This window comes from Gymnoscopelus microlampas (genome assembly GCF_963454915.1).
Source record: "Gymnoscopelus microlampas genome assembly, chromosome: 16".
Taxonomy (NCBI): Eukaryota; Metazoa; Chordata; class Actinopteri; order Myctophiformes; family Myctophidae; genus Gymnoscopelus; species Gymnoscopelus microlampas.
This window is the reverse complement of record NC_139953.1, coordinates 27,783,526-27,811,409: the sequence shown is the minus strand read 5'-3', so window position 1 is coordinate 27,811,409 and position 27,884 is coordinate 27,783,526. Positions and strand designations below refer to the sequence as shown.

Below are 27,884 nucleotides of genomic sequence, written 5' to 3'. Positions count from 1 at the left end.
CGCGTCCCCCTTGCAGTGAACGGTGAACTGCAGAGGTGAGGGAGTGGCTCTGTAAACACTTCTCTGCACCTTTTGGTCGACAACTGTGAGACTTTACTGAACTGTCAGGCCTACAGTAGGCTACAACCCCGCAAGGAATTACATTTTGTACAAGCTGTTCGTCTCTGATTCTTGGACGAGAACAAATCTACATATAGGTGAGTCTAAAATGCCTGCACTGCATATTCACTTAGACAAACAGGCAGGGTGCGCCGAACCCCTGGAGAATGTCACAGTTATTCTACCTTAGGCTAGTGCTCAAAGTGCAACTGTGGCAGGTATCAATGGTGGGAAAAGTACTCACATTGGTTACTTAAGTAAAAGTATCAATACTGCAATGTAGATACTAGATACTCTGTTACAAGTAAAAGTAAGAAAAAAGAAAAAAAAAAACACTTTTGTAAAAGTACTAAAGTACTGGCATCAAAATGTACTTAGAGTACCAAAAGTAAAAGTAGGCCTACTCATTATGCAGAATGTCTCATTCCACAAGTCTTGAAAATAGCAGATCTACAAGCTCACAAGTGTTGCATTGTGAGCTTGTAGATCGCCTATTTTCAAATAGGCAAAGATTAAATAGGGCTGAAGTGGTTAATGTATGTTTTGTAATAATCAAAATCTACAAAATAACTAGGTTAGGCTAGTAGGCTACTGGAAATACTCTAGTAAAGTAAAAATACTCAGAATTGTACCCAGAAAGTACAGTACTTGAGTAAATGTACGTAGTTACTTTACACCACTGGTATTTATAGCTGTAATAGGCGCAACATTGATGTCTGCGCTGCTCAAAGTTATTAATTAACTCACAGAGTTGTGTATCCACAACGCCGTTTAAAGAAAACGCCTCTTGCTTCTTGTAAATAGAAGAATTTAAGTATTGTCTGTTGCTTTGTGCAACATATTTTAAATGTGGCCACTATGCCTGTCTGAATATTTGTATCTGTAGAACAATGAGATCAATATGACACCATAATCTACAGAGATAGCCCATTATTTTAGCCTAACTGCCATAACTGTCGGATCGGATGCATGCATTGCTTTATCAAAGCAAGTCTGTGCAGGTGGTGAAATAGTTGGCCAACATTCCACAGGCCTGGGGACACATGACGTTGCAACAAGAACACTGCTTCTCCTCCCTCAAGAAGATCTTACAGGCTTTCTAGAATTACATCTAAAACTCTTTATTTTTTACTAAAACTCTATATTTTTTATTATCTTATAGACTATAGACTAACTAACGAGTTTTTTTTATTATCATAAAAGTTCTTCAGACTACACCGTAGGCCATATAGTTGCTCATTGTGGATTTTAATTCAGGTACAACAGGATGTCATGACATGTTCAGTCATGTCACATATACAGTTGGCCTTACAGTGTACACACACACACACACACACACACACACACACACACACACACATATAGCCTACTTCAATAGACCTTTACACACTAAACATAGCCTTCTTGGGTCACAGTTTAATTCCTGTTGCAATGTGTTTGTGAACACTGTCAGTAGTGACAAGCAAGTATAAGTATAAGCTGTTCCCTAGCAACGCAATTACCTTAACAAGGTCTGTAGATGCAGCTCTTAGAATGATAATAACTATAACATTAGAACTATTAGACTACTTAAAGGACGACTTCACCACTTTTCAACATATCTTCATATAATAGGTCCTCACTAATGCTCATGATAAAATGATACTTTTTTTTCCTACTTGGTCTGTGTCTCATAGGAGGGCTGTGGACAGTCCAGAAACCCGTCTACCAGTGACATCATCGTTAGGCAGGATTTTTTTTCCCAAAAAGATTACAATTTTTTTATTCAGATTTTTATTAAGGCGAGAACAATGGGATCTATTATTGCATTGCAACTTTCCAGGAATACAAAGCCTGCCGTTTCTATTAGCTTGGATTCCCCATCGATGATGTCACTGGTAGACGGGTTTCTGAACTGTCTACAGCCCTCCTCTGAGACACAGACTGATTAGGAAAGAATTGTATCATTTTATCATGAGCATTAGTGAGGACCTATTATATGAAGATATGTTGAAAAGTGGTGAAGTCGTCCTTTAATAGTAGATAGCAAGATAGCGTAACAATAGCTCTGTTTAAACAGCTACAGTGAGTTACAGTTTATAAGTCAACTCAATACCAATGTGTTAACCATTACCCAAATCGGAAGATAAATGAAAGATGATGTAATATAACAAATATGACAACACATCATGACACAACATTGCTATAAAACAAGCCATTGATGCGTGCTACACTGCCAGACAAGTATTTTTCATTGACTGTATGGATAATGTAACCTTGCAACATGTACTGTATGACACATTACCATGGTAGTAGTAGGTTTGATGGCTATGGGCTGGTTCCCTGCTTATTACAATTTTAATACAAATTGAACAAAAAATAATCCTGTAATACATTTTGATTTGTGTGCTTTAAATGGATTTATTTTCTTCTGTGGACCCAAATAGCAGCATTTTCTGTCAATCACACTCCTGATTCAACTTGTTGAATTATTTTCCAGTAGTTGGGAACCTGCAGTGGAATCCCCTCTCATCTGTCATTATCTGTCACCCAGAAACTGTTCACACTTCACAGTTGTCATTCACTTATCTCTCTGATACCAAAAATGAGGAGATGGGATAATAGCTAGCTCTACGTGCTATTGCGATTTCCCCGAAATCGGCCTTCTTTTTATTCTGTAATTTGAGGTGCCAATTGTGCTGTATGTCACACACTAACCATTAAGGTATTGAGTATAGTCACTATTCCAAATGATTGTCCTATACTTGCACATGACCGGTCTTGTGGCTTGTTGTGTTGAAAGTGTTGCTTCACACCACCTACTGTAGTTCTCGTGTGATTATGATCAAATCTCCCACAGGACAGTTGTTACCATAACGACTCAAGTACCGGCATGAGAAACATCAAAAGTGTGCCTGGAAAGTTCACAGTAGCTTTCATTTCACTACAAAGGAGGACTACAGCATCATTAAAAACAGCCAGATAAAATACATTATTTGCCAACTAAATACGTGCCTTGTGCATGTAATGCTATAGTACACAGTAGTTGAGTTGTGTTGATGTAGTGTAATTCTCTCTGAGAACTCTGTTTGATAAGACCTTTGTAAGCCATGGACTAGCGGTGTAGGGCATTCCAAATAAAACAACACACAGCTTGTGAAAGTGTTCACATTTTTTCTAGTAAGCTTTTGCTTTCCCTTAGGTGAAACCCAGTCCCTCTCCATCTATGCCCAATTGTTCTAGGTTTTAGTGTTTGCCTGCCAAAGTCAAAACTACAGAGATCAAGTCTCACACACTTGTTATCTGAACCAGTCTTGAGGTCACAGAAATGTTGCTCATTCCAAAGAAAAGAAAGATAGAAATACTGTATGGCCACAAATTACTCCCAGACAAAATTGTTTGTGTTAATGATGTATTTCACAATTTATTTTTGTATAGAACACACAGTAAACACAGTTATTTTATTTTAAAACAGTGATCAAAAGAACTTATATGTTGGTGTTATTCCTCATTCTGAATCATTTCTTTAATTTATTTTTTATTTTTGATGCCTTTGCCTAGACTGTTTTGTCAGTTAACTCACTACTATCCACTGTATACAAGTGTTGTGCATTGAATGTTTACTGTGTCATGATGCCAGACATTGTAAATACTGTTCCATTTTGTGCTATTAAATTCCGTTCATCTCAATTCAATGAATTATATAAAGATAAAATGAACTCACTGCTTTATGATACAGTAGACTTACGCAATCTATATATAAATGCATAAATACATATATATTAAAAATTATATATATATATATATACTATATATATAATATGTCCAGATTTCACATATACATTTGACTTTATTATTATGCCCTCTCCCTCCTACCCTACCTCATGCCTCCCACACCTAGGTGGTGTTGCAAGGTGCTGCCAGACACATGCATCTCTCTCCCTTCCATCTCTGTCTTTCAACACACACACACACACACACACACACACACACACACACACACACACACACACACACACACACACACACACACACACACACACACACACACACACACACACACACACTGTATTCTGTGTATTCGTATGGGCATGTTAATGCATGTTACCGCATGTGCATAACGGTCTGTTGTTTTGGCTTTTGTTTTTGTTCATTTAGCTTTACGTGGGTACATTTGATTAATGCATGAAGTCTGATCAGGTGGAGCTGGAGCGGCCAGTTTCAGGAGAGCTTTTGTTTTTGTTTTTGTCAAGTTGTCCTTGTTTATGTATGCATGGATGTATTTGTTGTATTGTTCTGTCTATTGTACTCTCTGCATTGTTGTGGTAAGGACCCCCTTGAAAACGAGATGATACTCAAGGGGTTCAAGGGGTTATCTTTTCAGTAAAGGTACTATACACACACACACACACACACACACACACACACACACACACACACACACACACACACACACACACACACACACACACACACACACACACACACACACACACACACACACACACACACACACACACACACACACACACACACAGCCCAGTTGAGGAATTCATGGCCTCAGGCTAACAAAACAGTACCCTCTGCAATAGCAGTGAAAGCCGTGAGAGAGACACACAATTCAGCTATCTTAACAGAGGAGCAGACTAACAGAATGTGGACTCATTTATGAAGACATGTTATGACAGTCAAATATATTTTTTATGGACAGTACTGTGAGTAAGGTGGGTAAAAGTCTGAAGTAGAAGTCTACTGTTCCTTGTAGCTGTATATTTGCAGGGTCAACCTGCCTTCTTTGCTAGACTGACAGTATCTGACTGAGTATCAACTGTCTAAATATCCTAGGAATGTGGAGTCGGGTATAGACAAGTTATTAGCGCATAGATGGATGCATTTTCTTGTTAAGTTCTTTGATACATCAAGTTAGTGGGATTTTCAATATAAAGTGTGGGTATTTGTACGATTATTTGAGACAGCTTTACAATTTGACACCAAGCACTTGGTGAGAGTGAACATTATTAAGGCAACTGTTGCTCTTCTGTGTGCTATTTGTGATCATTTGTGACTGATGACAGTGCAATGAGTAATGTTTGTTGAAGCCAGGCGATTTGTTGCAAAATCCCATATCTCCGGAACATATTTCCTCTGAGTGGTCAATGTCTTAAGATGGCTAGAACAAACATAATCACTGCCTCCTTCCTAGATTACAGTTTGCGTACTTTGCTTCAAAGCACAGAGCCTTGTGTGCAGAACAAATGCACTGTGCTTGCATAACTGCCCAGAGCTGTGAAAACACTAGATTGCTGTTCTCCACTCTGTCCTACGTTGTGGTATTGTTTCAGATCTGCTGGTTTAGGGTGTTTAATTCAAAACATTGTTCTCATTTTTGCAGTCCTTAATCCGACTTTTCATGGCAATCTGTTCATTCGATTTTGTGATGTATTGTGGCCAAATGGTGGCACAAGAGTAAAGGTAATGGGGACTACAATCAGTAGGGTTCATCCTCTGCAGAGCAAGAAGGTGCACAGCAAATTCTATGGCAATTCAGCTAGTATTTTTCAAGATATCTCAGTGTCTTTCCAGTGTTACTGAAGATGCAAGAGTATATAAGTTGATACATTAACATCATTTTTGCCTTGTGAATTACAGGCCCTCACTTGAATTAGTAGGTTGCAAGGAATGTAATCAGCAAATCTCAGTCAGAACTGAATGATGTGAGTCATTGCCACATTACACAGGCTCATTGAATGTGAAACATACTGTACAATAATATGACCTTGATACTCTGACATTATCAGCTCATAGAACAACACAGTAACATAGTGTACCACTATTTGTGTATTGTATGTGTATTCAGCTCAACATGCAAGGGAAAATGTGTTTGGATGTGCATTTAAACCAAATCATTATCCAGAAACAGAAGCATGCCATGTGCCGTGAGTGTTCATTGTGAATGTGAACATGCCATACTGGCCTCAGAGAAATTACATAGTTGCAACCCACTATTATCTTGTTCCAATCCATGTTTTTTTTTTAATATTTCTCTTCACTGTGTTCTTTATTGTATCTTATCCCTGTCCAGATTGAACAACAGGTTCACTGATTAATAACGGATGGGGTTTATAACAATGTAGACCCACAGTTTCTAAATAGAATTCTCTTTTGTCTTTGAAAGGATGATGTGGGTGTGATGGTGTTGGCCCTGCTTTGAGAATGTATGAGGAGATGTTTGGTGACACCCTGGCCTGGAAGGCCACCAGTCCAGGGCCCGAAGACCCCGAGCCCAGCCCAGAATCATCATTCATTGGGGAGAACGGGCCTGTCAAGATCCTCAAGGTGTGCTTCTGCACCAACAACAATTTGAGCAAGAACTTCAAGTTGGTCAAATGTGACAGCTCCTGGCAAATCAGGGTGAGTGAGATATACATTATACAGTTATTTGCATATGTTGACCAATATTAGAAATATTAGAAATAGGACTCTTACTAGAATGCTTATAGTGTTACAGACCATTTTATTTGCCTCCTTAACCACTTAAGCCCTATCTATATACTTTAAGCTTTAATACATTAAGCAAATAGTGAAAATAACCGATCTACGAGCTCACAATGTGTTGCATCGTGACAATATTGTGAGCTGGTAGATCTGCTATTTATTTATTTTTAATGGAATGATTTTGAAATGTTTGAAAATCTTCCCCACATCGGTACAGTGTGATATTTGGTAAAAATAAATACAAAATCATTCACTATAAAACATTAATGAGGTCTTTTGATCTATCTGTGTCCTTCAGGCCATCATCCAGTCGATCCTGATCAGCGGTCGCTTGGGGCCAAACATCCAACATAACGGTTGCTATGGTCTCCTACTGAAGCACCTCAAGTCAGAGGAGGTTCACTGGCTTCATCCAGACCTAACTGTGGGAGAGGTGGAACAACGTTATGAGAGCCAGCATGTGGAAGCTGAGTGGAGGTGAATCAATGGATTATTGAGACTGAACTAAGGGTTATTTATACTTTGTTGTGCACCGGTGTCACATACCGAAAATAGCCATTCTGCCAGCTTGTAGCTTGTAGAGCTGCTATTTCCTGTGACACTGTGGGCAAACAAGTACAGTATATATCAGTGATTATGTTTCAGTATGAGTGATTGTCTACATGATATTTCTTCTAAATAATACAGCGAGGAGAATGGGCTCTCAGGAGGCAATGAGGTGGCTACTAATAAAGAGAGGAAGAGTTTGGGAAGGAACTTAAATTTGAATGTAAAAGATGACATTATTCGCTATTGCTAGTTATACAATAGCACTAGACAACTGTAATACTATACTCTTCCTCAATGTCACTCTGCTCAAACTACTTGCCATGATCAATACATCATTTAACATGGTTTCCAGCATAAAAAGAAAAGAAAACCTGAAAACAGGCTGGAAGCACATCTACCCTCATTGAGAAATTCTAGATTCATTAGTAATTAACAAGTTGTGACTCAGTCCCTCCCATTGAGAGATGCAAACGATGGAGAGAGGAAAAAAAGGAAATATGTTTTCACATAAATGATTGTGACTGCCTCTCCTCTGCAACTAAATGTGAAGCGACAATGGTTTCTGATTACGTGCGGTGACACAACTGGACCTGTCACCAGTAACTGTCAATCTGCTTAAAGTTTCTCTCTCTCACGCACGCACGCACGCACGCACGCACGCACTCACGCACGCACGCACGCATGCATGCACACACACACGCACACACACACAATTACTTTACGAACGTAATGTTCCATTTTCTAACACAGGTCTAATAAATAAACAAATAAAGGAAATGCTGCCATTACACACATTGGAAGGGTGCTGTGAGTGAGATTTTTGACATAACAAAATGCGTTGTGGATTAAATAAACATAATTTAGGTTCCCTGTCTTCTTATTAGTAAATGAAGGCAGGCAGAGGCAGCTCTCAGGGGTCTGCGCTAACAGCATTACTGCATGACTTTGCCGGACTTTTTTGGCTTCCTTCCTCTCTTTATTAAATCATAATACTTATATATACATATTTGTTTTTCTCTTGACTACAGATATGACCTACGCGTGAGATACATTCCTGTTAATTTCCTGGAAAAGTTCAAAGAAGATAGAACCACATTATTATATTTATACCAGCAGGTAAAAAACGTCATACTATTATTTTGGATCAATATCGCCAGATTGTATTTGTTGTAAATGTCATGATATTTTACTACACAGTCAAGTGGTATTTTTTGGTTATTTGTTTTTGTTTTTGTTAAAAGGTTAAAGTACTATATTTTGATAGTAATCATTGCTACAGAGCGTTTGTTCGGTCACAGGTGTCTCTCCAGCTCTTTAGTAAACAGAATATGTACATTTTCAGGTAGGTGACAACATTTAAGCCAATCAGGAGAGAGTACTGAAAATGCATTTTCTGTTTAAAGAGCTGGAGAGACATGGAGACTCCTTTTACTGAACAAACACTCTAATAGCAATGAGTACTATCAGAATATAGAGCTGTTTAACACTTATTTTAACCAAAGTAAATCACTTACCCTACCTTTAATATAACAAATGTCACCAAATTGATTTTACTGTGTAAGCTCAGTACTGTCAAGATGGTGAAGCATATAACTAATGTATAGCTGTGATTTCTCAGGTACGAAGTGATTACATGCAGTATCATGCTAATAAGGTCAGTGATGGGATGGCCCTGCAGCTTGGCTGTTTGGAGATCAGGTGAGTCCTCACTGTAGCTGTGGACAGGGTTTGATTTGCTGGGGGGGATCCATGCCCCTGCTTCTGATATCCCCCACTCTGGTCATTTTTTTTTATCACCGGCTGCTTCTGGTCAGATGTAATTAAATACATGTATTTCCTTTTGGGAAATGTAAACTGTCTGATATGTTTGATAAAATGTAAATTTAGGATGTTAATTTAAGTTGTATGTTAATCAAATTAACCCTGTCGTCCCTATTCGGTGCACATTTAAAAGAATTGTCCAATTTCTTATTAATTACATTTTTTAAAAATAAAATGTTGTCTTTACGAAAATGTCCCCTCCCTCGATAAACGGTGGAAGCCCATTTCTGCCACTGAATAAAAATGAAAAGACCTAAATAGTGACTATTATTCATCAGTTCATGATTATAAAGCATATTCTTGCTGCACAATTCCAATTTGTAAGCAGTAAAATTGTGCAACAAAGAAGTAATCCTCAGTGTTACGGGTCCATTCGGTTACATATGTACACTCAAATGGATAAATGAACACTTAGGATTTGACTCTGGGTGGGAATATTATCATTGGTGTCAGATTTATTTGTGAAGGCCAGACTATGCTTTTGTATGATTTATCCGTTGCTAATATCTGTATCTTGCATGTGCACCTTACAGGAGGTTCTATAAAGACATGAACGCTAAAGGTCTAGAGAAGAAGTCTAACTTTGAGCTGCTAGAGTAAGTTGTTGTTTTTTACTGACTTTGTTTCTTCACAAAATATCACCACTTTGGCTTATGTACATACTGTTTATCTGATCATGACTTTGAGTTGTCTTTTTTTTCCTGAATGTTGTTGACAACTAAAGGAAGGAAGTGGGCCTCAATCTGTTCTTTCCCCAGGAGCTGATTGACAGCATGAAGGTATGTTTTTGTCCTTGTTGATGCCAACAGGGTTTTATCAATATTGTATCTGCCCACAGTTAGAGAGAAGGCAGCCCTGCATAATTCATAATTTACTGCAGAGCTGTAAATCAAGTAGACCTTCATATGATTCTCTTTATTTTATTATATCGTTTTTTTTTCTTTTCAGCAAGTTGTTAACTCATTCAATCTGGGAACGCATCTGTGTCATTTTAGATTTTAGCTATAACCATTATTTCATACTTTGGCTATTCAAAAATGGCAGATATACAAGCTCATATATCTCATATGAGCTTGTAGATCTGCACTAAATAAAAAAATCCTGAACATTTTTGCAAAGCTTTGAATATATATTTTTAAAGCGAACATTTGTAACTCAAATCTTTGCTTCTGGGGGTATTATTGAGATGGGGCTCGGCGGCCAAATATATAACTTTGGGGGTCCTTGACATGAAAAAGTTTGAGCACCACTGATATAGCAACATACGTTTTTCAGAAAACTCTTGGATTTAGAAGACATTTGTAGATGCGTTCCCGGATTGAATGGGTTAAATAAAAACTGAAAACCTGCCTAAAATAGCATATTACCATGTGTTTCAGTCCAGACAGCTCCGGAAGCTGATACAGCAAACGTTCCAACAGTACGCCACACTGAAGGACGAGGAGTGCATGCTCAAGTTCTTTGAGACCCTCAGAGAGTTCGTCAGCTATGATGAGGAGGCGTACCCCTGTGAGCTGGTGGTGAGTGACAAGATGACATTCAGTACAATGTAAAGCACATCGTTGCTGTCGGGTGGAAACCTTGTATGTCAACAACTGTTACTTTCCTGGGCAAAAAAACGTGTAGTTATTATTTAGTCACAAGCTTGTATTAAAAATGTTCATTGGTTCAATATTTATAAAACCCACACACAGTCTTAATCGATGCGATGCAATGTAAGAGTGTGGTCTAGCCAACACCAACTCTGGACTCCTGGATCGCTGCCCTCCACACTCTCCTTTCTAATATCAGGGTCTTGAGCTCTACAGTGTTGTTAGCTAAGCTGTCGCACCGCAGTGCATCTACGTACTGTAGTAGTGTCAGTTTGCTTGCCCCTAGTTCTGGGTGCCTGACGCAGTGCCCTGCCAGCCTCATCCTTCTCTCTCTCTGACTTTGTCTGTGACCCGTGGTAGGTCCCCATAGAGGTTTCATTAAAAACACACCTGGGGTGCAAACCCTGTCTGCACCATAAATATAATATCTCTTGTTCTAGGGCACTCCGCTCCTGAAATATATAATGGATTATGTGATTTTAATGTTGACCATGATAGTGATCTTATCCTTTGACCTTTTTGACCCAACCATTATCTGTTTGGGGCAGATAATTGATCAACCCCACCAAGTTTCATGAAAATCCACCCATCTGTTCTTTATTGTAGTCATTTTGTTCATGGAAGGATACTCAGACACACAGACAGGACTAATTTCAATACGCTGCCGCTCATGCATGCGTCAGGGTAAAAAGAAAGTCACCAAGAGAATATTGTTACTTGTCTAGCTTATATGATTCCAGTGATATAATAAGGAAAAAAATATATAATAAGGATAAGGATATATACAAATATTTACTCAGGTTAATATTTATTTTAATATTACACCATTGTTATTTGTCAACAGCAAGGCTGGAGTTTGGCAGTGGAACTGGTCGTTGGTGCCAGAGGCATTCGCCAACGCACACAGAAGGATGCAGCGGTGAGCTTAGTGGAATATTGCCTGTTACTGTGTATATGACAGAATGATAAGCATGTTCTTGTTGCAGAACACATTACTTTATTTTCCTTTGACTATATGTTGTAGTCTAAACTGACCTAACAAAAAAATCCTATCATTTGTGGTAATGATATATTTTTATTCCAAATGTCTGGTGTCCCACATTCATTCTGTGGCGAGTCACTACAACCAAGTGTGCTGTGTTGAAAGGATTTTTTACAGACATAAAACAACCACAGCAATATGACCATGTATAAAAATGACACAAAATCATGAAAAAAAGTAAAATACTGTGCATGAATGAATATAGCACGAATATATATTTTGAGAAGACTGGCTCATATCTCTGTCAAGTGATACTACAGTATGTCAGTGGTTCCATGGAACCAAATGAATCCTTACAGGTCCATTTGAACACTCTCAGTTATGGTCCTTAAAAAAAAGTTTGAGAACGCTGCAGTATGTTATCCATTAACATAACACAATGCGGTAACCTTTGTAAGTACCATAATAATGTTACAGTTATTACATGTCTCAGTCTGACTTTAATGACTTTACCCCTCCCAGCCTGTGTTTCTAGCTGACTTCAAACAGATCAAGAGTATAAAATGCTTATCTCAGAGTGATGGCAAGGCTCTCATACACGTGGAAATAGAGAAAGCCAGACAAGTAAGCATCTGAATGAAACTATGCACCTTTACACTGTTTGTACATGGTTCAGAATCCACAATTAAAAATGTACATTTATGTACCATATCGCCACTGTTGTGCGGAAACCTTGTATGTCTAAACCCTGTTAAAAAAATCCCAAACGTTTCAGAAATAGCGACAATAACCGATTGACGTGTTGTGAACTTGTAGACTTTTGTGTGACATTGTCATACGACTAAGTATAAAATAGAGCTTTCATTTATGAAAAAAACATAAAAAGATGAAACATGGACCTACACCTTTTCTGACCAACAGCAACGATATACAGTACAGTATGATACGTCAAGAATGTAACCTGGTGCATGTCATGTGTCTTGTAAATGGATTGTCTCTTTTGTGACAGCCTCTTTCCATCAATGTGGCCACATTTGCCATGGCAGAGAACATGGTGGATCTTATGGATGGCTACTGCCGCATGGAGCATGGCACAGAGGAATCTTTTATTTCCCGACCAAACAAAGGTGTGTTCTCAGGAGATTAAGGATGAATGTATGTGTTTTCTGGGCCTAATCTCAGCTCATCATAACAAAGTATAATTATGGGTAGCAGCTCTGAGGGATTTGTTTGATGCAGCATTACTATTGAAATACCTTGTGATAAAGAGGCTCATCTTCAGAGAAGTTGCCTTTAAAGTATTTAAAAGGGCTGTCTAAGTTATTTAACGCAATATTAAAATGTTCTTATTTTCTCTACTTTTCTTGACTTAATAGACGGAAATCTACAAACAGCTCTGCCTGATATCCCTACAGGGTGAGTGTATTTTAATTAATTTGACTAAACTCCTCACAAAAAGTTCTGAAACTTAACTTGTCGATTATTTCTCCCCTTCAATAATATCAATTGGTATTGTATTTTATATAATTTGTGTTGTTGATTAGTCACCTTTACAACTAAATGTTGTGGGCTAAATGTGTGGGAAGCGCCCCCCAAAAATTGGCCAAAATCCCCCTATATGCTTTTGTTGCGACCTGCCAGAGTCACAGGTGTGTGACTGGCAACTGAACATGGGTCCTGCAACTTTGACATCTGTCTGTGGTACCATATCTTGCCTGTAAATCTCTGGAAGAGAGCCTATTGTTCCTTAGTGAAGCAAGGGTGATGAACTAGTCTTCTTGGGGTGTTGGCCACTTCGTGGTCTGTCTGTGACTTCACCAGTCTCACAGAACTTGGTCCTAAGTTTGGAAAATGGGTTATAGTACCAGGGCTGACACCAACTGATGCTGCCACTCTGCGTAACGGAACATCAGCTTCCATTGTCCCTATTGCACAAACGTGGCATCTTTCCATGGGTGCAGTGTTGCTGCTTGGAGCATACACAAACTCAACAAAGTTGTAGGACCCATGCTCAGGTGCCAGTCACACACCTGTGACTGGCACATTTTTTGGGGGCATTACCCACACGTTTAGCTGTGTTGCTCATTCCACGATTGCACAACCCATACAAGTTATAACTTGTTGTAAAGGTGACTAATCAATGATAAATTGTATTATTGAAGGGGAGAAATAATTGACCGAAGTTAAGTTTCCAAACTTTTTGTGAGGAGTTTATAATACAGTGGTTCTCAAAAGTGGGGTCATGGGGTTCCAGGGGGTCCCCAGCAAAATGAGGAACAGTTTAACCACACTAATCCTATTTTATGCTTTAGAAAATAGCAGATCTACAGTACACGCTCCCAACACGTCACACTGAATTCAAATGTCCAGTAAAAACGTGTTTATTTTGCTTAATATTTTATGTAAAGCACATTGAATTTCTCTGTTTGAAATGTACTGTACTTGCTTTTCCTTGCTTGATGCTTTGTGATCTTGTAGATGTGCTATTTTTTGTGGGGGTCAATTTGGGGGTCCTTGACATGACAGTGTTTGGGGACCACTATCTTAATGTCCTTTGTGTCCGTTGCAGTAAATGCTGCACATTCTAGTCTGTATTTATAGTGGCTCATAGGAATTAGACTATGTGACAACCAGGAATAGTTTGGTGACCACCGGAGAGACGGGTGACAGCCGGAATGTAGACGGTATACCGGGAGCAGTATGGGTTGGCGCCCCAGCCTGTGTCTTCCGTGAGGAAGAAGCCCAACAAACCTACGGTGAGGCCTTTAGGAGGGCCATTCAAGCAAACCGCAAGTGGAGCTAATACCATTAGACGGCCCAATCTAGTGGTATCGGCCCAAGGAACCATCACGCCAGAAGGAAATGTTTGGATCGGGATGGTGCAGAGGATTTGGTACAGCGCTCAGGTCCTGGACCTGGTGAGACGAAGGAGGAGCCCGGCCAGGAGGCCACCCACAGAGCCTAGTCCCTCCACGTGCCAGAGTCTCCCCCGAGTTCCGGCAGAGTAGTTCTGGAGAAGCGGACTGATTAGCCCTGTCTTTCCCTATAGAACTGACCGTGGGTAGCTACCTGGGACGTAAGTTGGGGCTTGATCAACCCCGGCTGGGTCACCTGGGCGAGGGTGTATGTTGCGAGACCCGAAACACCCGATGACCCCAGGCTACAACACTGATGATACGTCCCAGGTGCATCCATGAGATGTATTCTTTATAGTGTACTCAGTTTCATTGATTGTAATAATAGAAAAGTTAAGACTGAAGAGAAGATATATTCAGAGAGTAGTGTATATCCCAATGGTTCTCAAACCTTTTCATGTCAACCACCTCCAAATACATGTTTTTGTCCATAAACCCCTATATGAAAATGTTTTGTGCTAGCGAAAAAAAATCACAATTATTCAAAAATGTTTCCGCAATTGTTGAACTTGTAAATTGGATATTTTTAAATAGCCAAAAAAATGTAATAGGGCTTAAGTGTTTAAACTATTCCACATTTTGCTTGGCACCCCCCTCGGACCCTTGGAGTCCCCGGACGCCACTTTGAGAATCACCAGTATATCCGACTGTCAGTGCTCTAAGGAGCTATAACGCCAAGCAAGATTTATGTCCCAGTCTCTCTCTCATATTCTCTCTCCTCTCAGCAACAAAAGGGACACTACTGGCTCTTTCAGATACAGTATGGGTGAGTAAAAAAAATATTTCAACTGTTTTTCTTTAAGAAATGTCTCGCCAAATTATGTGTCCCATAAATCATACATTTTGGATTCTATTTCCAGGGTCAGATATCTATTGTGAGATCATGGATGAAAGGCCAAAATCAGGTAGGTAGTAGGCCTGTCTACTCTTGAACAAAAGTACCTTTGGGAATTCACTTTTGCCCGAGACAATGTTTTATACTTTCTTTTCTAGTCAAGTATGGGATTGACCGCAATGACATCGTTCTCGGGCGAATACTCGGTTCAGGATTTTTCGGGGAGGTCTACGATGGAGTTTACAGGAATCCAGTGAGCATGTTATCACATCGCTACGGCATTGTCCATGTATTTATGTTTCTGTATGATCTTGGCTGATATTTTTTAATTTGTTCAATAGAATGGAGACAGAACCTGTGTGGCAGTCAAGACCTGCAAAGACTGTTCACCTGATGTTATGGAGAAGTTCATGAGTGAAGCAGGTGATCAAATGCCTCCACTGTTACTGTTGCACTGCAAAATCCTGAATGTTAATATGGACTCTTCAATTTTTACAAACTTAGAGTTAAATTAATGTTCAGTATTTTGCAGTATAATACTACTATTACTACTACTACTACTACTACTACTACTACTACTACTACTACTACTAATAATAATAATAATAATAATAATAATAATAATAATAATGATGATGATGATAATCTTTGCTGATGTATTTGCTAGTTATTATGAAGAACCTGGACCATCCACACATTGTCAAACTGATTGGAATCATAGAGGAGGATCCTGTGTGGATCGTTATGGAGCTCTACGAGCATGGGGAGGTTGGTGAAAATCTACATATTTTCAGCTTGTATACCGAGTAGGATTTTCCTAGAATCAATGTGTGAACTCATACACAAATAATTCCTCTCAATCATCACTTTTTTTTTGTTTTGTTTCTGGACGTCATGTGTGTGCTATTGGTCTCGTTGGGCCAATAACTCGGAAACCATTGGTTCCCAAGGCTACTTATTTACTTACTTATTGGTCTCGTTGAGCCTGGGCCAACTGTTGTTTCCAAAATGCAACCGACAAATCCTAAGCTGGTTATACCTTTGAGATGTCACGCTGCATTATATTAACAGAAAATAAACACTATGTTTAATTTTAGCGAACAACAACACAATTCTAAATCCAAATGACGAGTGTAACTGTGACTTACATACAGGGCTTTTCTTTTTTTTGAAATAAAAGCCCTGTTGAGCTTCCTATGATTTTAAACTTAATTTTGTATATCCTGCCTTTTCCTGTTTGCAGCTTGGCAACTACTTAACAAATAATCAACAAAAGCTGACCAATACTACCCTAGTCCTATTCAGCATGCAGATCTGCAAAGCCCTTGTCTACCTGGAGGGGGTCAACATGGTGCACAGGTGAGGGACCCAATTTTGTATTTATTATATCACCAGGTCACTAGGTAAAGGCAGACATTGAAACCAATAAAGAAAAATAGGAGAGAAGTGTTATAGAGACGAGAAAACAAGAGAGACAAGAGAACAGTGCCTGGGATTCTGGGGTTCCAAATACATTTGTCACCTTCTTGCGCCACCTGCTGGCCATGTTTGTGTAAGCGTTCTGTGTACTACAGTATCATTACAATACCTCTAATAGTTTGCGGTTCCTATCACATATTGTTAATAACACAACCTGTGTGAATTATTGACCCAGGATAATATTGAAAATAATAATGATATCTAGAATAGTACTAAAAGTTATATGTAAAACCTAATCAAAAGGGTGGGACTTGAGTTTTCCCATAAATGATTTAGATGTCATCAATGACTTTGTACACAAATCAAAATATATATTATCGATATTATTTCCTAATATAACTAAAATGTCCCTTACTTTAATGTTCATTTAAATCTTGACTAGCGGATTCACTGGTTATCTGAATCAGTTCTAGAAGTTTGATAGAGACACTATTTCCACGTCCCAATGCAAATAATGGATTTAATGTTTAACATTACACCAATTATAGACAATTGTTATTTAGAATAAAATGGGCTTTGGTTACATAGCAAATTCAACATTCACCTTTCCTTCTAAAGACATTTGTCAGCCTCTTCACTAAAGGGAAGGTTGGGCCCGTCATTTGTTACATTTTCTTGAGCCAGTGAAGACACCTGCTCTTTCTTCATGTCTAGTTTCATAGCAAAGTGTCATAGAGTGTCCGAGCTCCTTGATATATCCCACAGAGAGCAGGGATATATCAAGGAGCAAAACAAGATCCCTTGGGGTTGCTCCATAGGGTTGCTGGGGGTACATCTCAGTACAGTGTATTAGCACTTTTATTGTGTGTTTTTTTGTTTCGCATAGTGCAGGCTATTTTATAGGGTGCTTATGTTTGTGCGTAAGTATAGGGTAGGATCCAGTAACAACACATAATTATGCTTTTTTTCCCCCTGCATAAGGTGTATACTGTTGTACAGGATACTATGGTTCATTATTGATGGTGTTTTCTTGCAATATGTCTTACCTTGCTGTATATCCTACAGTACTTCTCTTACTCTGTATCTGCACCTTAACTGCTGCGCTGCCTCTTGCGACTGAATTTCCCCCACGGGATCAATAAAGGTCTACCTATCTAGGGTGGAGAGGACAGCAAAAGTCCAGGATGTGTGTGTGTTCTCAGAAGTGGCCCTGCTAGAGCTTTTCTTGCCAATCCAATTGTTTATCTCACACTCACACACAGGGACCAAAGCCAATCCACCTGATGATTTAGATGTTGCCATTTGTCCATTACTGACCCCTTTTTGATTGTGTAGTTAGATTATATTGTCAGATGAATAATTCATTCTACCTTTCTCTGACCGTAGATTTATAAATCTCTCAAAACCTTAGCTGCAATTGTCCTGCATCAATGTGGCAAAAACCTGATTTAATGCAGACATCCAGTTCAGAGCTTTCAGTGCTTGGAAGTATTTGAAGGACAACAATGAATCACCATGGAATCTAACTGTAGGCTGCAGTTTAAATTATTCTAATTATCTGCAATCTGCTAACTTTCAAGCTTAAGGAATAGGCCTTAGTTAACTGAAAAAGCAAACCTTAAAGTACTCACAACTCACAAGAAACAAGATCTCCTTCCAAAACAAACTACATTACTGTGGCCGAGACTTTGACCATTGTCTTGTTGAACTGTGACAGAGACATTTACTCTACCATTGTCTTGTGACAGGGACATTGCTGTGCGGAACGTGTTGGTTGCCAGTCCTGACTGTGTGAAGCTGGGAGACTTTGGTCTTTCTAGATACATTGAGGAAGAAGAATATTATAAAGGTAATGACGATGATTCCTCTCAGACACAGTGTTACATCTGGTCTTTTCTTGTATATTAATCATTCTATGGATATATGGTTATTTCAGTATTTAATATTGATGTAGAAAATGCATCATACTCAATTATTGTTTTGTGCATCAAATTTAAAGAATTATTTTAACATTTGAATATGTTTTAACCAGTTTATATTAACATAAGGAAGGTGAAGAATATTGATCAAGTAGCCAGTAAAATATAACAGTATCTCTCTATTTCAGCATCAGTTACTCGATTGCCAATCAAATGGATGGCCCCTGAATCCATAAACTTCAGACGTTTCACATCAGCTAGTGATGTCTGGATGTTTGGTAAGTTCCTTGTTCTTTTTCTCAAGACAAAAAAACACATTTTGGGCAGGAACCCCTATTTGTAACTATACCTTTCAGGATGGGAACCCCTTTTGGGGTTCTTGTTGATATGTACAGTACCTATATACAGTAGCAACATACATTTGTTGTAATTTTTGAATAAATATTTGAAGTTTTTCAGAAAACTTAGGTTAGGATTTAGAAGGGGTTTTTAGAATCGGTCTCAGGTCTAAATGGGTTAAGCATGAAAAGATAGTGGGTTCCTTTTGAATCCCAGCCATGACAACGTGAGATTGTTATACAAAAAGCCATGAGTTAGTGAGGGTTTTTAAGTAGTTTATTTAAAACTATTTGGGATAACTAGCAAAGAAATGGATTCTACCCTCTGTTTTGGCCCTACATGATTGCCCTAAGAGAAAGACACCTCCAATGTTGTACAACATATCAAGACAACTGAAAACAAGAGTCTAATAACGGCAAGGTATCCCTGTCCAATCTTTAGCTATCAATTTTATCCACATGAACACTTAGAATAAAAATATAAACCTGCACACTGCCCAACATGCACGGTGCAGGAGCTCAATTTTATTACGAGAAGCAAAGCAGCAACGTTTCGGTCACAGATGATCTTCTTCAGGCATAACACAACAGTCTGACAGAGTTACTTAACTACTACACACTTGGGTCAGGATCAACAAATTACAAGGAGGAGTCTGTGATTAACCACATCAACCTTAGCATCCCATCCAATCTGGGCATGCCATAATAGACAAACCCTCAGCAAAAATAGCAGATCTACAAGATCACAATCTGTTGTGTTGCAATGCATTGTGAGCTTGTAGATTGGCAGTTTTTGCTAACGATATTTGGTATACAGGGGAACCAAATATGGAGCCCTGGGTAACCCCTGTCAACAAAGTATAGAGGGTTTAAGTGGGTAAGTCACTATCTGTGCAGATTGTGAAAAAATCACAAACAATGTGGTATTCAGGGTCAAAGCCGCACTATACCGACTTGAGCTGCTTGTGCAATGTGCACGTGTCCGAGTGTGGTGACTGGTGACGGTCTACGTGTACGTCGGCCAAATGGAAATAGTTCTTTATAAATACCTACCTGTATACAGTAAGCATAAAAGGGCTTAACAAGAACAATACGGAGCAATAAAAGGCACACGTTAATGTCACACTACTGTCCCACCCCGCTGGCTGTCCCTTTTACACAGACTTGGATTTGGATCTGTGGCTACCTACCTGAGCCTGCTGGCTCAATGACGGCATGGCAATGATGGTACCTCTGTACATAAGACAGGCAGAATGATGGTGCCTTGAACGGGCTGTGTACATAAAAGGGACTTCTTGCTTTTTTTCTTTCCTTTTTTTTCTTTTCTTATTTAGCACATATAAAATGTGCTACATAATATTGGCTATAATGTGCTACATAATAATGTGCTTTAATAATAGCACATATGTGCTACTATGAAAGTTCTCAAACAGAGCTCCAGGCCAAAGGCATTTGTCTCTGTGCTCCTGGGGAACAATGCATTGTTGTCCTGTTATCTTTTAATGTTAGCCTCTTTACTGCCTTTCATAATGTATGAAAACACATTTGTGCATTTTTGGCCATGCTTATTCTCTATGTGTTCTTCTCTTCAGCCGTGTGTGTGTGGGAGATAATGAGCCGGGGGCAGCAGCCATTCTTCTGGCTTGAGAACAGAGATGTAATCAACCAGCTGGAGCAAGGCATCAGGCTGCCCAAGCCAGAGGACTGTCCCGGGACCATCTACTCTCTCATGACCCGCTGCTGGTCCTACGACCCTAGAGAGAGACCCACCTTCACTGAACTGGTGATCAAGATCAGGTACTTCACAATTTCACTAGGCAGGTAAACTGGACCTGAGTTGTCTCTGTACCTGGACAGCTTTTTTCTGTCTACACCAAATGTCGTTGCCAAAAATAGCCAATCTACAAACTCACCGCGTTGTGAGCTTATAGATCTGCTATTTTTGGCCAATGGATGCTGCGAGTGTTAAATATTTCAAAGTTAAATATTTTAAACTCTTCTTGAAATGGAGTTTGGCTAAAAGTGATGTATGAACATCCTGATCCCATCGTCCGGAGGGACAGTGAGAAACCACTGTGAGAAATCTTTGCTCTGCGGATTTGGATTTCATTTGATTTTATAGGTAAAGTTGGAGGAGAATAATCTTCCACCTCCAAACTATGCTCTAGCACTTCACTGTGCTCACATTTGCTTTCATGTTCACTTTACACCACCTTCGTGAAAAGTATATTTGCCATAACAGTGTGACGTACTGTACATTGCAGTTTAAAACCACAACAGTTCACAGCTTTGTGATAAAAACAGGAAGTAAAATTGCCTTGGGGGGCTTTAATGTACCTAATGGCTAGATGTTTATTTTTTCTCATAGCAAACATGATGATGATACTGTAATAACATATTATGGACTATTTTCTGAATTGCCCCAGTGATGTTCACAAGATGGAGAAGGAACAAGATGTGGAGAGACTGAGGGACAGAGCGCGCTCCACTAAATACTTTGACACAAAGTTTAACTTCAACGAACCTCCTCCTAAGGTGCAGTGCGAGAACATCCAAAAACAAAACAGAAATGTAACAACGTATTGCAACAAATGGAATACAATTACACTTGGTGTTGATGTCTCTGCTCTTAACATGTTCCCTGAAAAGCAGCACGCAAAGCTAAATCAGGAAATACAATGTAGAAACCCTCTTGAATTTCAGTGTAACTTCAGAGCCATGCAAATCATTGAATTTCAGTTTAACTTGAGAGCCATGCAAAACCTTTCATTTTAACTTTTTCAGTTTAACTTTTGAGCCCTGCAAGACTGAACTAGAAAGGTTGAGGCTGGTGTGGAGGCAAAGCTTTCCCAGCAGCAGCATGTGTGACTACACACAATTATTCAACGAGCAGACTGACAGCTAATTACCACCCATATCCTGCATGAACACGATGCTGCATTTACTTACATAGTAACACATTACAAAATATTGTACAACAATATGTACATTACGTGCAACGTGTATACTGTATAAACATGTTCTCATGCTGACTTTTCACTAGCCTTCAAGAAAGAAACCTGGGCGGTTTGGGAACACGCTCAGCATTGGCCTGCACATTCAGGTACTGTAGTGTGATCATCACTTTGTATTTATCTCAGGCCACTTTTACATATACAAGGTAGCACGTTTTCCTTCAGAAAGCATTATGAGCATTGTGTGTGTTTGTTTGTATGTGTGTATCCCTCTGTGCAGCTGAATGAGGCTCTGTGCGCCAGCTCACCTGACCTGGCCAGCCCATGTGAATATCAGTCCCCTGTTGACTCAATGCACACACTTGCACTGCCAAGGATGTCTCCTCGACCTCGCAGCATGGGGGTAAGAAAAACAGGGCTTTGTTGTCTATGAGGGTCTCTATATCTCTGTGTGTGCGCGCGTGCATGCGTATGGTTGCTTAAGTCTGTCACCTTTCATGCTCATGCGTGCCATGCTCCTTTTCCCACCTTAACTTTAGCTGCAACAATTTTGTTGTTTCCCATCTTGTGTTGTCGTTCCTCCTCTCTGGATGCACCATGTACATACAGTAGTACAGGTCATCACTCAGGCATTTGTGGTTCCACAAAGTTATCCAACTGAGGGCAGGCATATCAGCCTAATGCAAACATGGCTGAGGTTGGATAACAAGGGCAATGCAGAGTGCCAGGCGATAATTTGTTCATTACACCCATAACCTTATTTATTCATGATTCATGAAAATGGCACTTTTAACCACATTACATTTTAACCACTTAAACCTAAAAACTTAATTGACTAGAGTCCCTCAGGGGGTCTATATTTCGTCCAGGCCTTTTTTTGTGAGCATGTAGATCTGCTATTTTTGCCAAATGTTTGCCCCCAGAATAGTGACGCAAGGGTTCATGTGGTTAATTTAATAGATTATATTAGTCAGTGAGGAACTGCCCTGTTGGGATTTCCCAACAGTGTGCAGAGGAAGTTAACTGAAAAGACTGCAGGCTGCCTGCCATTATGCAGCCATTCTGTGAACTATCAAATTTCACTGTTTTCTACTTTTGGCTCCTTTGTGCCCAGAACTCCATCGTCTCCTCAGCCATGAATACTATCACATCAACCGAACCGTTCGTGTTTGGCGTGTTTCGGCACTGTAGCTTGAAATGATTGGTCAGCCGCCGTATCAGCCCCTAGGGCTGATACAGCAAGCTTATCTCTGGCAAGCTTTTTGATCTCTGTGTACTTTTACCCCCTCCCGAGGGCAAATAAAGGCTGGATATGTGATAATCTATGCATATATTTTGCCAACCCAGTCTTTTCATTCCCCTGCTACTCTACCAGGAAGGAGAGTTTCCCCGGGTGGAGGCAAACAGCAAAGAGGATGCCCAGCGTCTGTGGCAGATGGAGCGAAATCGGATGCAGGACACGCTCCGCAAACAGAAACAGGAGATGGCCGAAGATGAGAAGTGGCTGGAGAAGGAAGAGAGACAGCTGGTGGGAAACAGGACATCATTAACCTTTGTCAAGCCACTCTCTGTGTCTCTGTGTCCCCGTACTCTTGAAATGAATGTGCCTGTGACGGCTACATGGAACAGAGGAGCCTTAAACCTTGTCAAGCCATTCGTTCATTCTCGACGCACCACCAGTCTCGAATTGAATCTGTCCTTAGCAACAATTCCTAAGCGAGGTAGCTTATACCTGTTCTATGAAATGAATCTGCCTGTTCTTTTGCAGGACCCCATGGGACCAGAGGACCCTGCCAACCCATCGGTACGTGTGTACCTGTGCATTACGGGTCTTCAAAGAATTAAACTTGGTGTTTGTCTTGGTATTTCTTACAGAGGTCTTCTTTATCAAGGAAATACTCTTTTAGTTTAGAAAATCTTTTAGTTAGGTCAGACTGTTGATTCATGAATATATGGTGAGCTATTTTGACACTAAACTTTTTTTTGTCAACTACAAGAGAGGACCTTCTGTTATTGTCTATTCTGTGTGTAATTATTGTTATCTCATTTGTTTTTAGTCCCCTGAAACGGAGACAGAACATGGTGAGTGCTCTTTAAGAAATATTATCACGTGACTAAAGAATTATTCCAGCTGAATGTGAATACTCATAGTGTGTAAACCTCCATCTCATCACTACCTCTGTATTATTCACCCTTTGTTATTACAGCAGCACCAGATAAGCCCCCTCGCCTCACTGCTCAGGTAACCATGAATGATTCATATTTTGCAGTAATGCAGTATATATATTCTTTCTTTTTCTTTCTTTACCCAAATATAACTGTAGCAGGCTCATTAGTACAGTAAATCTCAGAAACAACAGCTCTGGATCCACTTTCAATACTGATTAGACCTGTGTACTACTGTATACCTCACTAATGCTACAAGTAGGTTTACACTTAAAGGGATATTTCACTTTAAAATAAATAAATAATAATAATACAATTAAAAGAATTAATAAAAGAAATTAAAAAGGTATCGAAAAAACACGGCCCCCTCATGTATTTGCAGGGCAGGGTGAGTCACCAGAACTAAGGACGTTTGTTTTTGATGAATCTAACATGTTAAAAATTGAGTTTGAAGTTATAATGGGTTTGTTTAGGAAGGGGGCGTGTCTGATAAAATGAATATAAAATATCTAAATACTGAATCAAGCAACTAAAAAACTGTCCGGGGGGCTCACAAAAGCCTGAGTAGACGATAAAATGACCCCAAATGTTGTGAAAGTGAAATGAAATATCCCTTTGAAGTAACAACGTCCCAGGGAGACCATTCAGTTGATCGTCACATCTCTCTTATTAACCAATATCTGTGTGAAGTATTTCTTATATCGGGGTCAGTCAGAGTAATGAATTCCTTCTTTTTCTTAGTCTACCCCTACAGCTGAACTAGACCGTTCTGAAGACAAGGTGTACCAATCAGTCATGAACCTGGTCAAGGTGGTCGTCCAACTAAAAAATGACCTCAACACACTGCCGCCTGAACAGTACTTCACCCTTGTTAAGGTACTGCAAGACAAATCTTGTTAACTGAGGGCCAATAGCCTGATTTATACTTACTTGCACTGGAAATAGCTGATCTACAAGCTCACAACGTGTCGTATCGGCTATTTTTGGTGCCAGACACTGTATTAACTAAGTATTCATAAGTGACTGTTTTTCCTTGGGCATACACATCTGGCAATACAGTCAAATGTGACAAAGAATGTTGGAAGTGGCAAGCAGGGATATTGTGTGATTTGTAATTATATCTTTGAAATTGTAATTCTGGGGGGTGAGAGTTGAGCTGCGTTTTAAAACCCAATTCCTGAATTTAGTCTCATGACAAACTGGTGTTTTGTTGTCCATAATTCAGTGTGATCTGATAATGTCTTGTTTGTGTTTGACTGCACTACAGTCTGTTGGACTGTCCTTGCGAGATCTGATCCAGAGTGTGGATGAGATTCTACCTACCTTACATGATTCCACCAAGAAGACAGAGGTACATTACAGGCCCTCTGTGATTTTTATCTCCCTCCTTTATCTGTTGAATCTTCATCCTTAACCACATTACAGTCGAACATTTTCGAAAAACTTGAACAAATTTCTTTTTTTCCTTCTTTATTAAAATTAATAGTATTATTATATATTATTTTAGAAATGATAAAAGAGGGTTAGTGGTTAATGCTTTTATATATTTGTCACAGATGGAAACGAGACGGATGTCCTGTCATAGAAAACCATGTGGGATAAAGAGATGCTAAACCTTTCTCATGGTTCCTCCTCATGGCCATAAAAGCCATACCTTTTATTATGTCAGATGCCTGTTTCGATAAAGTCACTAAGCCGTTTATCAAGGTGCAACAAAAATAGCGATCCAGAGCCAGCTTATGAAATGAAAACTATCATTTGCATATTAGAGTGCTCTGAGTGCTCTGATTTATCTATTTCTAAATCAAAATTGCTTATCTGTGTACTGTTAAAAAGAATGGTCTCCCTTTCCTGGTGGAGAGAGGTAAACTACCATAAAGCTGGCGTCTCATCGAGTGTCCACTCTGGCGTGCCATCCGTTTCAAATAACGTTATTGACATTCCTTCCTGTCAGATCGAGGGCACTCAGAAGCTGCTGAACAATGACATGGCAGAGCTAATCAGTAAGATGCGTCTGGCCCAGCAGAACGCCATTACATCTCTGAAGGAGGAGTGTAAGAGACAGATGTTAACTGCAGCACACACCCTGGCCATAGACGGCAAGAACATGTTGGATGCCGTGGACCAGGCCAGGGTCAGAGCCAACTTGGCGCAGCCAAAACTATTGGAATCCTGAGGGACTGTATTCCCTTTGAGGTCAATTCACACAGCCAGCTCCACAAGGACATAGAAATGTGGAAATCAAAGACTTGGTGTAAAAATTGAGTAATACCACTGAAGGGACCTGAACAACTTGGAAATAAGTGGATACATGGGCTCACCAAAGCACCATGTATACACAAAATGGATATTTAGAGACAGTCAAGTAAAAGGCTCATGTTTGTTATTCTAGGTGTCTTTTTCAGTAAATGCAGTTTTTCCTTATGTAAAATATGTTTTGGCTTATGCAAAGCACAGTGGCTTGTACTATTGGAAAAGACAGCAAAAAACAGCAGATGAGTCATACTTCATTGCACGACAGTGTCGCACGTCGAAAATAGCTGACCTACAAGCTCACAACACGTCGTGGATGCAGCGCGTTGTGAGCTTGTAGGTCTGCTATTTTTGCCGCGCAACACTGACGTGCGATGGAGCATACATTAGGCTTTTATCTCTCAGACATGTCAGTAGCTCATGGAAATGTAAATACATTTGATGCTGAGCAGAGGTTGACTCAATAATATTTACAATGGCCTATTTCACCAGCCATGTAAGTTTTCATGAGCCTTATTACATTTCAGCCGTGGAAAGTATGTCTAGATAATCTGTTTCAAATGGAAAACATGGCAAGACAGTTCCTTTTTTTAAATATTTTTTGGTATTTTAGGCCTGTACCCTCATTAGTAAAATATGGCAAAAACACTAAAATGACAAATAAATAATACCATGGAGTATGTTAATTAAATGTCCATACTTGCCATCTCTAGTGGATAATTGAAGATTGCTTACTACTCGAGGCATTTCATATTGTAGGCTGTCATCACCGTCATTATTCATCTAACATCATTAGTAAAAGATCCTTTTGGGGCTACTGCGCCTTAAACACGCACTAATTTGTACTTTATAATGAATAGCTTATTAGGCATAGTTCAGGCCAGTTCCTCCAGTAAGAGTTGAAATTAATGATGTTTTTAATGTGAGCTCCTGCCAAAGTATTCACTAAAACGAAGAACAGCTAAAGCTTTTGAAAGTTGAAAGTAAATGCTGTATTTCCTATACTGTAGTTAAAAAGCCTGTTGGCTTAAGTGTGGGGCCAGGAAAGGCCATGGGGTGAACAAAATGAGTAGTGTTTATCCTCCAGGGAGCACAAATGCAAGTTTCATGGCAATCTGCCCTTAAAGGATTGAGATATCTTGTGTGTACTGTAAGTAGAATTTGTTGCCTAATGGTGGTGCTACAGGACAGGACGACATGGGTCACCAAAATCAGTAGAGGCCATCCTCTGGGGAGCATGAAGATGCACTGCCAATTTCATGGCAATCCAGCCAGTACTGCACTGACAGATGGACCAACCAACATAGCCATGATCCTTAGAAGAATATACAGACGGGTAACAATTTGAAGGAAAAAACAACAAATTATCTTAGAAAGGTGTTTTGCCACCACGAGCCACCAGAACTGCTTTAATAGCATAGATTGTACTAGTCTCTGGAACTCTTAAGGAACACCATTCTAACAAAAAATATTCCTTCAGAGCGCTGTCTTAACACGTCATCCAAACAATACTACTCCTCAAACAATTCAGTGACCCATTATTCCCTGTGGATGGGGGCACTGAGATC

At 39.5% G+C, this 27,884-nt stretch overlaps 1 protein-coding gene across 2 annotated transcripts; it reads left to right on the top strand.

Annotated features, from left to right (window-relative positions):
• Positions 1–28: 28 nt before the first annotated feature.
• ptk2bb (protein tyrosine kinase 2 beta, b) lies at positions 29–27,011 on the top strand. Of its 2 annotated transcripts, XM_084082669.1 has the most exons (31): positions 29–197; positions 6,254–6,489; positions 6,872–7,050; positions 8,151–8,238; positions 8,741–8,820; positions 9,477–9,539; positions 9,668–9,722; positions 10,323–10,463; positions 11,380–11,454; positions 12,040–12,141; positions 12,527–12,644; positions 12,894–12,933; positions 15,158–15,198; positions 15,293–15,337; positions 15,426–15,520; positions 15,609–15,690; positions 15,935–16,035; positions 16,511–16,626; positions 18,435–18,535; positions 18,794–18,883; positions 20,536–20,740; positions 21,370–21,478; positions 21,987–22,046; positions 22,178–22,300; positions 23,273–23,425; positions 23,666–23,701; positions 23,955–23,979; positions 24,105–24,139; positions 24,805–24,939; positions 25,331–25,414; positions 26,018–27,011. In XM_084082669.1, exons 2-31 carry the CDS (start codon positions 6,292–6,294, stop codon positions 26,237–26,239), a joined length of 2,997 nt encoding a protein of 998 aa, XP_083938795.1. In that variant the 5' UTR covers positions 29–197; positions 6,254–6,291; the 3' UTR covers positions 26,240–27,011. The 2 variants fall into 2 exon arrangements, with proteins under 2 accessions (XP_083938795.1, XP_083938794.1); XM_084082668.1 differs by having other exon boundaries at positions 23,273–23,701.
• The last annotated feature ends 873 nt before the right edge of the window (positions 27,012–27,884 follow it).

Excerpts from the sequence above, each read along its gene's own strand:
- ptk2bb (XM_084082668.1), top strand. The coding sequence starts at position 6,292 with ATGTATGAGGAGATGTTTGGTGACACCCTGGCCTGGAAGGCCACCAGT. Across the intron at positions 9,540-9,667 it reads TCTAACTTTGAGCTGCTAGA|GAAGGAAGTGGGCCTCAATC; the intron begins GTAAGTTGTTGT and ends TGACAACTAAAG. Across the intron at positions 15,691-15,934 it reads GAAGTTCATGAGTGAAGCAG|TTATTATGAAGAACCTGGAC; the intron begins GTGATCAAATGC and ends TGTATTTGCTAG.